At 44.3% G+C, this 16,813-nt stretch overlaps 1 protein-coding gene across 1 annotated transcript in view; it reads right to left on the bottom strand.

Annotated features, from left to right (window-relative positions):
* Positions 1 to 896: 896 nt before the first annotated feature.
* The window catches only part of PRDM10 (PR domain containing 10), a 99,334-nt gene continuing 83,417 nt past the window's right edge, over positions 897 to 16,813 (bottom strand). Inside the window, exons 17-22 of the mRNA XM_010844702.1 lie at positions 16,504 to 16,647; positions 15,453 to 15,623; positions 13,513 to 13,653; positions 9,305 to 9,473; positions 6,341 to 6,444; positions 897 to 3,827 (exon numbers count right to left, since the gene is read on the bottom strand). Of these exons, the coding sequence (XP_010843004.1) occupies positions 3,630 to 3,827; positions 6,341 to 6,444; positions 9,305 to 9,473; positions 13,513 to 13,653; positions 15,453 to 15,623; positions 16,504 to 16,647 (927 nt within the window). The 3' untranslated portion in view covers positions 897 to 3,629. The remainder of the gene's footprint in view (positions 3,828 to 6,340; positions 6,445 to 9,304; positions 9,474 to 13,512; positions 13,654 to 15,452; positions 15,624 to 16,503; positions 16,648 to 16,813) is intronic.

Here is a 16,813-nt window from a genome sequence, read left to right on the forward strand (position 1 = left end):
GCCGAGAGCCCTCAGGGCTGGACTTTGGAGGGCTGCTGTCTGGCTCGTCGATCGCACCGGGCTTACAAGTGTCCGGAGGGCGAACCCGGTGTGGCCAGTCTTTACCTGGGCGCGAGCTGAAGCTCCGGAGCACTTGAGGGAGTGAAAGCAGTTTTATTAGCTAACGTTTGCAGAGCGCAATACCCTGCTCCTGGCACCTGAGCACTTTCCATCCAAGAATCTTCGTACCAGCCACGTGGTGCGCTGTTAGCTCCTATTTTGTGATTTCTCAAGTTTCATCGAGGAGAATGCTAATCAGAGCCTGTGCCGCTCCAACTAACCCCGGCGTGGCCCCAGTTCTCTCTCCCATCCCTGGATCCTCGACGTCCGGAAAGAAAGTACACACACATTTAAAATACATTTTAAATCAAACTGGATAGCCTTCTCTCTATTACTATACCTTCTCTCAACTATTCTCGATAGTTAAGAACCTAGGCCCCTTTCTTCTAACTCACTAGGTTTTATTTTGAATGGCTTCGAACTTCTTACTACACAGCTACTTCCAACCAGTTGTTCGGGGACCATCCTCTGTTCTCTGCATAGAAATATGTCAGACAAGCTGGCAGGCCAAACTAGTGTTCCTCCTGCTTGGAAAATAGTGGTTTCCAAACAAAGCCAATCTCTGTTCCCTTGTTGACTGCACGCCTGCCTCTAGTTCCCTTTAGATTGTTGGGAGGGGTCTGGAATTACACACCACCAAGTAAAAGAGCAGGGGAACAATGTTCCCTACTGTCATCCATAAATTCCCAGACCTTGTGTCTCTGACCACCCCAGAGTAAACCAGAGTCAAAACAATGTAAGTTGTACTATTAAAAAAAAAAAAAGTAACTTGTATTTTGTACACATACAAACAAGTAGGATGTTTATTAAAAAAAATATTTATTAATTTTTACACCTGCTGAGTAGCACAAGACTATTAACACTATAACTCACTGAATGTACATAAATGTTCACATTTAAATAACAGGGTAGGGTCAACATTTCCAACCTGTGGGTCAGCTTCAGCATCTCACGAAGTGCTTTTTAGCCCTACATGTCTTAAGAGTTTTTTGAAAGGACAATTCCAAATCAGAAAACAATTCAAGAAGACCAAAACAATAGGTTTTTCCAGAATAACTGAAAGTTTACATGATGAAATGTCTGTTTATGTGGGCACAAATCAAACAGTAAAAATGTAAAATCTGTATGTAACCTACTCCAAAATTTCCACACTGCACTGAAGTCTACAGTGCCAGCGTGTCCTAGGAGAGATCACAGTATAAACAGTGGCTACAAAATTTTTTTTTTTCAAATTGGGTCTTAGATGGCTTATCATCTGCCATCTCCTCAAATCCAAGTCCTTTTCAAAATCCATTACCTTAAAATAAATGTGCTGAATACCTGATCTTAAAGCAAAGTTGTTTGGCTCAACTGCCACACCTGCATCTCTGGTTGATAATATACAAATTATCAATAGTTCTAGAGTCCTTACTTATTCCACATAAGGACAAGAAAAAAAAAAAAAAAAGGAAAAGAAAGAACTTAGATGGGAAAGAAACAGAAGTCCTTGCACAATATTTTTTCTCTTCTGTGTATTTTAAAACTTGAAATAGCTGGCATAAAATGAACATTCCATTCAATGATAGCTTTCCATCTTAGTCGACAAGTTATTCCTGAGGGGAGGAGGTACATTGATGGTTCAAATAAAAAAGGAAGCCAACAGGGCCAAAAAACTAAACTGGACCTTTGGGAAAGCCTGATACTCTTTACCTAGCAAATCTTTTGAGGCTGGACGCTAGGGCATTTGTAACCATCACAGTGGAGGACTGTGGGACTCCGAATCTCTGCATTGTGACACACAGTCTGTATTTTCTGTTGAAAACACCAGCATCACCTTTGTTACCAAAGAAACAGAGTCCATTTTCATTCTCCACACAACTACCTAAGAACTCTCAGGTTCTCTTAGTACCTAAATGTTCAGGGCTAACTACATGAATGAGGTCTCAGGAATAAAGTGCAAAATCTACATATTAGTAAAGTTACTTCAATAGAATGGTTTACTTTTCAGAAAGGTATCTTTACCATAAAGAAGCTACTATGCTTCTTAATTTGTAGAGCCAGTTTTTACCCAGAAATGTAAATAAAATAAATTAGTTAACTTCATTTGAAACTGAAGGTCAGTCTTCCTGTTCTGGAATGATAAATTCTACCATTTCCATAATTATTCTAAAAATGTATGTCACAAAAAATACATACTGGTTTCTGCAATGTTTTCTGTGCACAACTGGAATGTACAGTAAAAAGAAGGGAAGTACCTTCCCCCGCTGAATTCATAGCTACTAAGACTCCCAAACAGGAACAATGATAAGAAAAACTATCATTGAGGCAGAATTTTCTCCCTCTCCCAACTAACAATGTAATATGAAGATTGGGTTTCTTCCAGATCCCTTATAATTGCCCTAACAGACATTATAAATGGTCCTACCTTTTAAAATTTTTCCCCAAGGTGTGAAGTTAGTTATCTTACCAAAAGGCCCAGATGAATTGCAATATATTTAAAGTGTTAAGAAAGAAGGAAGACCACCTTTCCATCCAACCTGAAAGAATGTTCATTTTAAGACAGTATTGGAAGGACTAAAATACACTGCGTGCTGTGAGTGAGGGTTGCAGGTACACCTGGGAAGAGCAGGGGTTGACGCGTTTATCAACGAGTGGTAAACGGATCCTGAGAGGCAGGACGAGGTCTCAGTTCTTCTCACTCTCTGTATAGTTGCTTTAGCCATTTTCCTTGATACTGTCATCTCCAGTCTCTCCTTCATACAAGTTCAACCAGAGAATGGGAGGCCAAGCTTTAAGGTGGGAGTTTAAATTCTGCTGACATCAAGCAACCTTTCCTTGTACAGGGAGTCCATAGTTGCGGAGTAATAAAGTAAGATCTGTCAGAACACGAGGTTCTGACCTAATCTGCTAAGGACCAGGGTCTGTGCAAAGCACTACCAAGAGCCCAACAGCGCTTTTCCCCAAAATGGCAAGTTTTTTAAAAATCAGCAGTAAGAAAAATTTAGATGACAGTTTTTCCTTCAGACCATCATAAGGTTTCATCATTGTAATTTTCATATTCAGTGGGCTCCCTTTGTTAAATTACTGAAAATGCAAACTCACAAGAGGAAGCAGTTCTGACCTAATATGCGCCTACAAAATGCCCCTTTGCCTTTGGTGCCGTGGCTTGGGATTAAGAAGTCCAGTGGCTGTGGACTCGGCACATCCTTTCTCCACCTTTGGTACAATACAATACATCACTTAATATTTCCACAAAGGAAAAGTAAGGCTTATCCATGTGTTAAAAAAACCAGTTCAAGAGCAAGGCAAAGTTTTTCCGTCTTGAAATCTGCATGACCTCCATCCCATGGCGGGAACTCCTAGGGTTTGAAGAGTCCACTTGGTAAAGATGATCTTGATAAAATAAGCCCTGGTGAGGATCAAAACTGTGATTTCCAAACTCTTGAGTGAATGATAAATCTTAAAAAGGAGCTGTAAGTGTCAGAAGCTTCCAGACATATGAATAAGAAAAGACATGATGTGACTGCTTGATTCTGGCTTGAGGGTAGGAGTTAGGGCTTAGTGATGTGCACTTCACTGTTCCCATTCCCGTTGGTGGTGGTTGTGATGATGTACTGGGTGGGCTGCTGGCTGGTGGTCTGGGGGTCCAAGTCACTGTGTGCAGCTGGCTGAACCTGGACTCCTCCAGAGAGAGCAGACGCTTGCTTTTCCTCCAATTCTGATTGACTTTCTGATAACACATAATGACCCTAGAGCAGGAAGAAAAGGATCTTTAGAAATCTGAGGCCAGATGTCGGAGTGAGAGCCATGGAGGCGGGGGGGGCGGGGCGGAGGAGAGAAGGAATATGCAAAGAAATGTTATAAGGGGAACCCAAATAGGCACCTATGGGGGGAGATGGTTTACCTGAGTCCTTTGGGGGGATGATTCAGCCACAGAAGTAGACTACAAAGATGACTTAAAGGAGGACCTTAGTTGTCCTACCAAATGATAGAGTGAGAAACATCAGGTACAGAAATTTGCATCATGATGGTAACCTACCTGGCAAAGGAAACGTGGTATATATTGTCCCTAAGAATTTAGAAATTCATAAAATAAGGTGACTATATCAATTAATGTCTAAAGGTGAATACAAAATGGATCAAAGAAGAGATAGTTAAATTATCCTTAAAGAGGCAGAATGAACCCTCCCAAGTCAAGATCAATGGTTCCCAGAGTTCAGAATTTCAAAGACCCAGCAAAATTAAAGTAAGAATTAATGTTTCCAAATTTTAATTTGCCAAGTGAAATCATTTTTTAAACGCTGCTGGCAAATAAGAGACATTTTAACACTCAAAAGCACAGGAAGAACACAGTCTTAGAATAAAGTCCTGTGCATTGAATACATTTGACTTTATGAAGACATACACTGTCTTAATTTTTCCTCATTTTTCCCTCTGATGATAAAAAACATCTCCATGTCAGCTACCTTGACATTTTTAAAGAAAAGATGTGTCTGTCAGAAGGAAGATTGGTCAGCAATATAGACTGAGAGAGAAAAAAGTCACAGAGGAAAACTGATAGCAGCTTTTCCAAGGACTGTCCGGAGAGAAAGCCACAGCCAAATATGAATTTGATTTATCTGGAGCATATGTTCTGAGTCCATGCTCATCAAAGCAACTCTCTGATCAGCATTTAGTTTCCCAAATAGGTCTTTCTCTAGCTGGAGGGGTCTGGTTCTCGACCAAGGGTCCATGGACACCTAAGTGGTTCATAGGTGGGCTGCAGATAATCTACGACCAAAACTATACAGTAAATTTGTTTGTGTGTACACTGCTGTTGTTGTTGCTGTTGTTTAGTCATTCAGTCGTGTCTGACTCTTTGTGACGCCATAGACTGTAGCCCATGAGGCTCCTCTGTCCATGGGATTTCCCAGGCAAGAATACTGGAGTGGGTTGCCATTTCCTTCTCCAGGGGATCTTCCCAACCCAGGGATTGAACTCGAGTCTTCTGCATTGGTAGGCGGATTCTTTACCACTGAGCCACCAGAGAAGCCCCATGTATACTGTGGCAGGGCCTAAAAAGAGTCAGTAAGTCCTTGTGGGACTCACAAAAAGAGCAAAAATTTCACTCATCATGCCAGGGAGACCATTCCATTTTACATTAGTTACTGTTTCCATGACAAAAGTGTCACTCCAGATTTATACAACTCTCCTCAGTCTAGTTAACATGAACTCATGTGCTGAGAAACGGGTGAGCTCTTGGTGTGATTTGAAAAAAAAAAAAGCCAGGTTTCTGAGGCCACTAAACTACCGTGTTACACACTGAGGCCTCTTGGGCAGTAATCAGTCTTCCCCTGGGCACATCTCAATACCCCAGGCTAGTTAAGAATATCTTTCTTAATTTAAATTTATACACTCTGTCTTCCAGAGGCAGGCCAGAAGAACCCAGTGAGGATAAAAACAAAGGTAGCAGGTGCAATACAACAAAATAATTTATGGCAGGGAATTCCCTGGCAGTCCAGTCGGTAGGATTCTGCTCTCACAACAGAGGGTATGGATTCCTGGTCAGGGAACTAGGAACCCACAAGCTGTACAGCATGACCAAAAAAAAAAAGAATTTCATAACACATTCATTATGTTATTCTCTCCCTACTTGAGGATCAACAATCATGAAGACTCATATACTTTCTAAGAAACACATAAAAAGATGATTAATTATCTACATGTATCTATATGTATGGGCTTCCCTGGTGGCTCAGTGGTAAAAGAATCTGCCTGCCAATGCAGGAGACGCAGGTTCCATCCCTGGGTCAGGAAGATCCCCTGGAGAAGGAAATGGCAACCACTCCAGTATGCTTGCCTGGAGAATCCCATGGACAGAGGAGCCAAGCAGGCTACAATCCATGGGGTCACAAAAGAGTCACACATGACTTAGTGACTAAACAACAACACAAGAAATACATATATGGATCCAGAAGGTTCACTGTAGTTATTAATTGAATATATCTTTCTTGAGCATTTGCTATAGCCCAGCCTCCTGTGCAAGACATTAAGGATAATAAAGACTAGGACCCAGCTTTTGAGGAATTCGTTGCCTACTAGGAAAAGATGGTGAACCAATAATTAAAATAAGCTGTGCTATAATACAGTACCACAGATATTATGGGAAAACAGAAGACATACTTCTAACTCAGATATGAAGAGTTTGGAGGAAGAGTTTGGGAGGAGGGCGGGGGTGGTACAGCATGGGAAACAGGAAAACCCTCCAAGCAGCACAGCTTACCGGAGTGACCGCCTTCACTTGGCCAGTGGTGACCGGAGTTGCCACACCACTGTCTGTAATCACAAACTGACCTGGGGGAAGTGTCATCATTTGAATCTCTGATGCTGAAAAAGAGGAAAGAACCACAGTTCAGTAGTCTCAGATTTCAATACAAGTGGTAAAAACAAATATCTCACCAGTGACCACTTTCCCTACTGAGTCATTTTCCACCGGTTTGCTTGGTCCCAGAGTCTTATGTTGATGTGATTAGATAATACAAGGAGACAATTCATTATTTTGAAAACTGGTAAATTAAGGAGATGAGCCAAGTATTTAAAGCATCTATCCTGCCGTTCCTGTGCAAACTGTACCCCATAATAACCTGACAGTTAATGTAAAATTGTTTTCATTGTGGACGTTTCCTAGCAATAAGTGTATAAAGGATGATAGAATCAATGGACTTCCCTAGTGGTCCAGTGGGTAAGACTCTGCTCTCCCAATTCAGGGGGCCCGGGTTCAATCCCTGGTCAGGGAACAAGGTCCCATATGATGCAATTAAAGGATCCCGCGTGCTGCAGCTAAGACCTGGTGCAGCCAAGTACATAAACGTTTATTAAAAAAGAAGAAGAGTGTGATAGCATCAGAACAGCACAACTCTGCAGTGTCTAATGAAATGGCAGGGTAAAGGAAACAGACAAGCGTCATGTGCCTCCGGAGGGAGGTATACATCAACAGCTATGCAGTGTTTGGGGGGAAAAACATAGAACCTGATCTGATCAAGCCTCTAGATTTAACTGCCCATCAATAGGAAATAAAAGAGACAGAGGAAAGCATCTTAAATGACAGACAATGCAGGGATGTCAACAGCAAAATCCAAAAGGGAACACAAGTGACCCAGTTTCATCAACATGTTAACTGCAACTTGGGAGAAAGAAAAAGAACACATAAACCAAACGAAACTGAACAGACATGATCGATGGCAATGTACGGGCCCTTATTTGGAACCCAATTTGAAAAACCAACTGTTAAAACATTTATGAGACAGTCACAGAAATATGAACCCCGGACATTTGACGGTATTAACCAATTACTGTAATTTATTTTTAGGTGTGATAATGAGACTGGAGTTGTGTTTTTTTGTTTTCACTGCCTTGATTTTAGAGATAGATACTAACATTATGAATGAAATGATATGGATTATATTATATAGTTGGAGGACTGGGAGAGAATGACAGTGGGTACATATCAAATAAGACCGCCCGAGAGCTGGTAAGTGCTGAAGCTGGATAATTGGTACAGGGAAGTTCATTACTGTTCTGTTTGTGTGTGTGTGTGTGTGTGTGTGTATTTCTGTGTTTATATATATGGTTTTTGGGGGGTTTTCCCCCTGCATTGTGCACCTTGTGTGATCTTAGTTCCCCAACCAGGGATCAAGCTCACACCCTTCACAGTGAAAGCGCCAAGTCCGAACCACTGGACTGCCAGGGAATTCCCTATTTTTGTATATTTTAAACTTTTTTTTTCCAAATAAGAAATTTCAGATTGTTTCACCAGGTTAGAATGCTAGTTCTTACTATGACTACCATGACTGTCGGCATCATTCCACATTCTTCTCACCGGAATGAAACTGAGTGTAAATGTCAGTCTATTTACCAGGATTACTGGGATTCATCATGAGGAGGAGGCCTTTCCTGACACACACTAGGCTCAGCTCTCATTGTGACCACCAGTATTTAAGAGGACAGATTGTAAAGATAACTAAACTGTAGCGTTTGAGCCTGTCTCCACACCAAATCTACATAACACAGCCTAAGATCAATCACAGCAAGATGGTCCAAAAAACAAAATCAGTAGTAAGACAGAGACCAACACAGCCCCTGTTCTCCTAGTTCCTGCTATGGAGCTCTTAACTGTTACTATTCCTGTTTCTTCCATGTCCTCAGTGATAAAGGTCTCATACTTTTCAGCTGACACCCAAAGCTGTTGTCCCCACCAAGATTTCTACTTGTTCTGACCTTTGGCAGCCAGTCCAACTGCTTCTGGTAACACTAACCTCAGGGTTTTGAAATCAGCTACTCATATATCTGTCTCCACCTGATGCGAAGAGCCGACTCACTGGAAAAGACCCTGATGCTGGGAAAGATTGAGGGTAGGAAGAGAAGGGGACGACAGACGATGAGATGGTTGAATGGCATCACCGACTCAATGGACATGAGTTTGAGCAAATTCCGGGAGTTGGTGATGGACAGGGAAGCCTGATATGCTGCAGTCCATGGGATCGCAAAGAGTCGGACACAACTGAATGACTGAATAACAGTGAGATAACAGTTTCAGAGCCCAAGACTGTCTGGTGAGGAGGAGCAGCACAGTGTGCTGGTTTAGAGTGTAAACTGCGCCCAAGCTGCCTGGGCCCTAGTCCTCTGCTTAGTAGCGGTGTTCCTTGGATGAGTTACTCTGTGTCCAAACTGCCTTATCTATAAAATGCAAGTACTGATAACTTATCTAGGAGGCCGCTACGGATAGTAGATGTGATATAGATTCAGTGTAGAATCCTTCCTGGCACACAGTAAGAGTTTAATGAAACTTGGTTAGCATGATTATTGTGTGGTGTTACGTGTATGAAAGTCAATATTCATCTTTTGTACCCACAGAGTCTCGCACAGTGATTGATATTTACACATTCAATAAACATGGCTAGAAGAGACGAATCATGACCTCAAATCCTAAATGCAGCTACTATACTACTTAAACCACCTGCCTACACTTGCTGCAGCAATATTCCTGACTTCTCAGAAAAATGTCATTTCGGGGTGGCCCTGACATCAGACGCTGCCTGAATCGTGAAACTCATCGAAGTACAAGCTCCACAGAATGTAGAAAATGGCTAATGAACCTTTAATCCAGAAAATCGATGATAAAGCCGATGAAATTCCGCCCTGTAGCTGCAGGTTCCCCACCTGCACCCTAGAGTGCAGCCTTACTTACAGTAGCCACGGAAGGAATTCCAGGTGTTGGGGAGGTATGTGTGCTGGACCGTGGAGCCTTGGGGAGGCTGCTGGAGGGCCTGGCCCTGTGAGGAGCTACCTGCGACGTGGGGGGGGCTGAGCCCCTGCTGAGACTGTTGTGGGGAGGGACTCAGCGGCTGCCCAGCCACCTGGAGAGAAAGAGAGTGGGATGTGTGAACTGTCAACTCGTTGCTGAAGAAAATAAATCATGCTCATGGGAATTGTAACACTGAATGCAGAACTGTTAAAATAGTAAATTTTACTCTTGACTGCACCATACTGCACATGGAATCTTAGTTCCCCAACCTGGGATTGAACTCATGCCTCCTGCAGTGGAAGCTCAGAGTCTTAACCACTTGACCGCCAGGGAAGTCCCTAAAATTAGACCTATTTTAAATAAGAACAGAATTAATGAAAAGCAATCATAACTATGAAATCCTAATTACCTTCCAAAGGATGATTATCTACAAGGGTATCCAAAGACTTAATTGTTAGAAAAGTAAATGAATGGAAGTATAATTATCTTCAATGCATAGGTTTTTTAAAAAAACCTAAGAAGCTCCATGACTTTCTTGTGTCACAAAGCTAACCTGTAACACAAACTGAAGTTGAACCCAGAAGTTGGAATCTCCACTTCCGTGCACTAGATACCCCCAAGTTAGTGGAGATAAACACAGGGACCCATTCTGTCTACAGGATAAACCCCCCACCCCCCACCACCACTGTCTGCCACTCAAGCCGTCCACACTTCAGTTCCAAACCACCTTCCTGGCCTTGTTTCCAAGCACAATTTCCTGTCACTAAGACACCACATCACAATTTATAGACACACCACAATTTCTCATGTCTGTGTCTGTCTCACTCATTCCCCCCATGTCTTCCTCACAATGAGAGCATATTCAGATCATACAACCTCCCCCAGTTACCATGTCAAAATCATACCCTCCTCCAAGACCTAACTCAAATACCACTTTTACATGATTTTCCTTGATTCCTTGCTAAGTACCAGAGAAGGCAATGGCACCCTACTCCAGTACTCTTGTCTGGAAAATCCCATGGACGGAGAAGCCTAGTAGTCTGCAGTCCATGGGGTCGCTAAGAGTCGGGCACGACTGAGCGACTTCACTTTCACTTTTCACTTTCATGCATTGGAGAAGGAAATGGCAACCCACTCCAGTATTCTTGCCTGGAGAATCCCAGAGACAAATGAGCCTAATGGGCTGCTGTCTATGGGGTCACACAGAGTCGGACACGACTAAAGTGACTTAGTAGCTGCTAAGTACCATCTTTCCCTCCACTGAGTTCCCATAACCTAATGACATGTCCACGTCATCCTCAGACACAGGCCCATAACCTAATGACATATCCATGTCATCCTTAGACATGGGCAAGAGGCACCCTGTAGGGATGTTGGCTGGCTCTTCTCACATGAGGCCTCCTGGACCTTGGAAATGGCCCTGTACCCACTTCCAGGACCCACACGTCTCTCCTCTGAGCGTGGCCTCCCGTAGGGGTCCTGTCTCCCACACAGGGCTCCTCTAACTGTATCCATCCATACACGTCTCTCCTCTGAGCATGGCCTCCCGTAGGGGTCCTATCTCCCACACGGGACTCCTCTAACTGTATCCATCCATACATGTCTCTCCTCTGAGCGTGGCCTCCTGCAGGGGTCCTGTCTCCCACACAGGGCTCCTCTAACTGTATCCATCCATACATCTCTCCTCTGAGCATGACCTCCCATAGGGGTCCTGTCTCCCACACAGGGCTCCTCTAACTATATCCATCCACACACATTTCTCCTCTGAGCGTGGCCTCCCGTAGGGGTCCTGTCTCCCACACAGGGCTCCTCTAACTATATCCATCCATACACATCTCTCCTCTGAGCGTGGCCTCCCGTAGGGGTCCTGTCTCCCACACAGGGCTCCTCTAACTGTATCCATCCACACATGTCTCTCCTCTGAGCGTGGCCTCCCGCAGGGGTCCTGTCTCCCACACAGGGCTCCTCTAACTGTATCCATCCATACACGTCTCTCCTCTGAGCATGGCCTCCCGTAGGGGTCCTATCTCCCACACGGGACTCCTCTAACTGTATCCATCCATACATGTCTCTCCTCTGAGCGTGGCCTCCTGCAGGGGTCCTGTCTCCCACACAGGGCTCCTCTAACTGTATCCATCCATACATCTCTCCTCTGAGCATGACCTCCCATAGGGGTCCTGTCTCCCACACAGGGCTCCTCTAACTATATCCATCCACACACATTTCTCCTCTGAGCGTGGCCTCCCGTAGGGGTCCTATCTCCCACACGGGACTCCTCTAACTATATCCATCCACACATGTCTCTCCTCTGAGCGTGGCCTCCCGCAGGGGTCCTGTCTCCCACACAGGGCTCCTCTAACTGTATTCAGGCACCTGAGACCAATGGGGTGGCCTGGATGGCCACCTGCAGGGGTGTGGATGGAGCTGAGACACATGAGCCGAGGTGTCCACATAGTACAGAGGCCCCATGAGTGCAAGAAGGAGCCTGGGTGAGGAGAAGGGGGCAGCAAGCAGCCCCTGCTTCCCACAGGAAGATAGAATAGCCGCCTCATGCCAACAAGGGACTCTGAGGAGCCCGTCCTGGCCCTCCAGCCTCTGGTTCCTTTGAGAAACTCAGAAGTGTGATGTTAGTGCACCTGAGAAACTCATGGCCCCTTGTGGGAAGAGGCTGCCTGTCTTGGGCTGGGACAAGTCACCAGAAACCTTACACTAGAAGGAGGGGAGGGGCAATTAGACAGCAAGCAGCAGAGGCCCCCTCCCAAAAAAAAAAAAAAATAGGAGGGCAGAGAAAGTGCATGTTTATCCTACAGATTTCCATAGCAGTTGGAGCCAGGAAAAGTGGGATACAAAGGAGGAAGCAGTTGGAGACCATAAAAAAGGGCTTCCCTGGTGGCTCAGTGGTAAAGAATGTACCTGCCAAGGCGGGAGACATGGGTTCGATCCCTGGGTTGGGTAGATCCCCTGGAGGAGGGCATGGCAACCCACTACTGGAGAAGCCTATGGACTGAGGAGCCTGATGGGCTACAGTCCATGGGGTCGCAAAGAGTCAGACACAGCTTAGCAACTAAATGACAATGACAGCAATCCTTTTCCTTACTTCCTCCCACCTCTACCTGGCCACTGCCAGTGCCAGCCGTGTGTTTGGCAGAAAAACAGATTTAATTTTTTTTAATTGTTTTTTTTTATTTCATTTTTACTATTTTCCAGTGCACACTATTTTAGTATAACAGATAATTTTGCACAAGTCTGTAAATACTATCCCACTGCATTGTGGATACATTTAATTTTTAATTAGCGCTATCCACCTTATTTAATATCCATGGGTACTTTATGTATATTTTCCAAGGTGATCATTATGAAAGTACCTATGTCAAGCAGGAAGATAGAACATACTTATTTAATGGCTGGTGGGTTTGAGTGAAACCTTTACCCACTCAGGGTGGTGACATGCAGCCTTCATGTGTGCTCTTGTCCTGGCCCCTGTGAATGTCAGGAGAGAGACTGTGGGCATCCTTTATGGTTCAGGTACCCTCCCTTCATGCCCTGTTTGCTTGTGCACACGTGTTACATCCCTACCAGACTCTAAGCTCCTTGAGGGCAAGATCTAGAAAAGTTTCCTGCAAAGAGTAAGAATTTAATAAATATTTTGCAAGTGGATGTAGCTCTGCTTTTGGAGAAGGAAATGGCAACCCACTCCAGCGTTCTGCTTTCTCAACGAAGGTCTCTATCACACAAACACAGTAATCCTTCACAATCTCACTGCTCCAAAATTACAGAGACAACCCCTCTCTTGCCGGCCGTCATCCAGCCACCGAGGACAGGAGATCTCCAGGAGATCAGAGGTCAGGCTCCATCCAGACAGGCCAGGCTGAGCATTCAATGGTGTGTCCCTAATGCAGGCATGCTCAGTCACTCAGGGTATCCTGCCGAACCAGAGATGGAACCTGGATCTCCTGCATTGGCAAGTGGATTCTTTACCAATGAGCCACTGGAGGCAAAGATGACTCTTTAAAGGCCCCCCAAATAAAGATATCACTCCCATAGTCAAGGAGACTAGGTCTGAGATAATGTCTCTCCACTCTTAGTACATCTCCAGAGTCCCTGAGGCCACACTATCCTGGGACTAGTCCCTGGAGCAGGGGCCAGCGTACCTGGGATGTGGACATAGCAGGGGCAGGGGGCTCGGTGACCTGGATGTGCTGCACCTGGATGGCGTGCTGTGTGTAGGTCTGAGGGTCGTGGAGCTGGGCGACATCCACCGTGGACTGCTGAGACTGGTGTGGGGAAGTGGCCTGTGGGAGGAGAAACCCAGACCCATGCTGAGTACAGTTCAGGGAAAGCCTTCCAGAGAGAAAGTGCAGCTGAAACCATGTCCCCCAGAAGAGATGGGACTTCAGAGCCAGAGCTCAGTCCCAAGAGCCCACACTGAAGCCAAGCTGGCAAACTTCAGAGGAAAAGACAGCCTTAAAAATTATGTTTGCTAGCCTAGATATCCATTGGCAGACAAACGGATAAGGAAGTTGTGGTACATATGCACAATGGAAAACTACTCAGCTATAAAAAGGTACACTTTTGAGTCAGTTCTAATGAGTCTATTATATAGAGTGAAGTAAGTCAGAAGGAGAAACACCAATACAGTATATTAACACATATATATGGAATTTAGAAAGATGCTAATAACGATCCTACATGCAAGGCAGCAAAAGAGACATATGTAAAGAACAGACTTTGGACTATGTGGGAGAAGGTCAGGGTGGGGTGATTTGAGAGAACAGAATTGAAACATGTATATTACCATATGTAAAGTAGATGCCCAGTGCAAGTTCGATGCATGAAGGAGGGCTCTCAAAGCTGGTGCTCTGGGACAACCCAGAGGGATGGGGTGGGGAGGGAGGTGGGAGGGGAGTTCAGGAGAGGGGGACACATGCACACCCATGGCTGATTCATGTCGATGTATGGCAAAAACCATCACAATATTGTAAAGTAATTATATCCCAATTAAAATAAATTAATTTAAAAATGATGCTTACTAACCATGAAACAGTAATGTGATTTAATACTGGAAGGGAAATGAGGGAATATAGCTGAATAAGAAGCTCTCAGGAATCAAAAATCTTTTCCCCTTAAATTTCAATTAAATGTAATGGCCTACCCTTTATCAGCTAAAAGAGATCAAAGTAGAGAAGTTGCTTTTGGTTTGTCACTCTCGATCACTAGAGCAGTGGTTCCTAACCTTATTTGTAGCACAGACATCTGTGAACATGTGGCCAAAGTAGAGACACTTTTTCCAAAATAATGTACATATGTATCACAATTTACAGACAACTTCAGATATTCAAAGATTCTTCCAAAGCCTAAATTTAGTAACACTGTTATACATTAAAAAAAAAAAAAAACCCTCCTATAAAAAAAATACAGAACAGTCGATGACAACTTCCAATTTCCTGCTTTCATACTAGTTTTAAATCTTCAGAGTCCAGTTTATTTCAAAGCAAAACGTTTGTTCATGTGTGCCTTGAGTACAATTTCTCAGCATAATTAAGTGAAACAATAGTTTGAGGAGGATTTTTCCTTTTAGCTCCTGAATCAGTAAGAATGAGCTACTAATTACCTTGCAGAAGGAACAATTATACCTCACTATTAATAAGGTATTGATACTCAAAATTCACAATTATTCCTTATAAGCTCCCACTGATAGACATCATTCAATGCTCAGGTAGGGGCTGATCAAACAGGCTCCTCAACAAGTAGTCAACCTGGATGCCCAAGGTAAGGGTTCAGAAGAGGCTCACGCTGCCCTGCAGTAGGGCAGGATAATGGTACACACTGCAGCTAGTGTGCTAGCTAGCTGCACATTTTCACTAGTGTCTAGAGAAAATCTCTAGACACTATTGACAGAAATCCCTTACACCACAGAGCCATCAACAGCAGGGGCTGTACAAATGCCTTCGACTCCCAGCTGACAGGCACAGTGATGTAGGGCCTAGCTCCAGCTCTGAGCATAGGGTGCTTTAGGTGACCCCCACTGCTCTACTGACTGACGGCAATTCGGTATTCATGCAGGTAAAGAGAAATAAACGCAGGACAGTACCGGAGCCACCTGCACCACTTGAAGCTGTATGTGCTGAGGCTGCTGCAGGCCGGATGTAGACTGTGACACAGGGATGTACTGGATTCTCTGGTAGTCCCCTTGTGGTGTTCGGTAATCCGTCGTTAAGGTCTGGGACAGCTCCGTCATTGCCTGGGTTAGCAGGTCTGTCGTCTAGAAAAATGACGAGAAGCACGTTGCTAATAACACTGCTGGTTGTAGCTATTTCAGTGCTCTGAAATCCTACAAAATTTGGTTTGTCTTGGGACACTTCCCTGGTCCAGTGTTAAGACTCTGGGTTCCCCATGCAGGGGGCATGGGGTCGATCCCTGGTTGGAGACCTAAGATCCCACATACCTCACAGCTCAATCAAAAAAAAAATTTTCTTCGGTTTGTCTTACTGGTGGATCAGGGGACTACAGATAAGTCCTAAGCACAGATAGACAAAAATCCAAAGTTAAGAAGATGTTGGGGGACTTCCTTGGTGGTCAGGTGGCTAGGACTCAGAACTCCCAATGCAGGGGGCCTGAGTTTGATTCCCAGTCAGGGAACAACAGATTCCTCATGCTGCACCTAAGAGTTTACATGTTGCAGCTGAAAGATCCTATGTGTGTTTGGCAGAAATCAACACGACAATGTAAAGCAATTATCCTTCAATTACAAATAAATACATTTAGAACAAGATCCTGTGTGGCACAACTAGGATCTGGTGTAGTCAAATAGATAAATAAATATTAAAAAAAAGAAAAAGAAGAAGGTGCTGGAAATGACCTCTCTATCTCGGTCTATCTGTGTAGGGCAGGGGAGTTAGCCCAGAGGTTCTGAGAGTCTTGGGATGAACAGGCAGCATTGAGGATTTCCTGCTGTTCCTTTCACAGACAGCTTTGGAAAGCACCTACTGGGAGACCCAGGCAGAAACATCGTGCCTCGCATAGGACACTGAAGGGTGGTGGGCTACATCTCCAGCCAATTAAACACCAAGAGACATGTGGCCTCGGCCCTGGAGCTGTGACAGGCAGGAAGGACAGGAGAGGTGCTTTCCGCTCACACTTACCACCACGGTCTCTCCAGTGGCACTGTCCGTAGTTAGGACAGCTGGCGTGGCACTGATCACAGCTGTGGTCAGAGGTGTGTGTATGGTGTTGGGGAGCTGGGCGTACTCTGGGTGCTTCTTTCGAATGTGTTGTACCATCTTGGTCTGAAAAATGGCAAAAACCAAGAATAATTATATTTTCAAGCTTTCCCAAATGCAAACCCTCCAATGGTTCCTAAAGTCTTTCATGTTATGCTTTTTCTTTAAAAAAAAAAAAAAAGAGCAACACTGACTCTACCTGCCTTTCCTGAGTGGGAGAATGGCATGTATG

This window comes from Bison bison, unplaced genomic scaffold (genome assembly GCF_000754665.1).
Source record: "Bison bison bison isolate TAMUID 2011002044 unplaced genomic scaffold, Bison_UMD1.0 scf7180017864205, whole genome shotgun sequence".
NCBI lineage: Eukaryota > Metazoa > Chordata > Mammalia > Artiodactyla > Bovidae > Bison > Bison bison.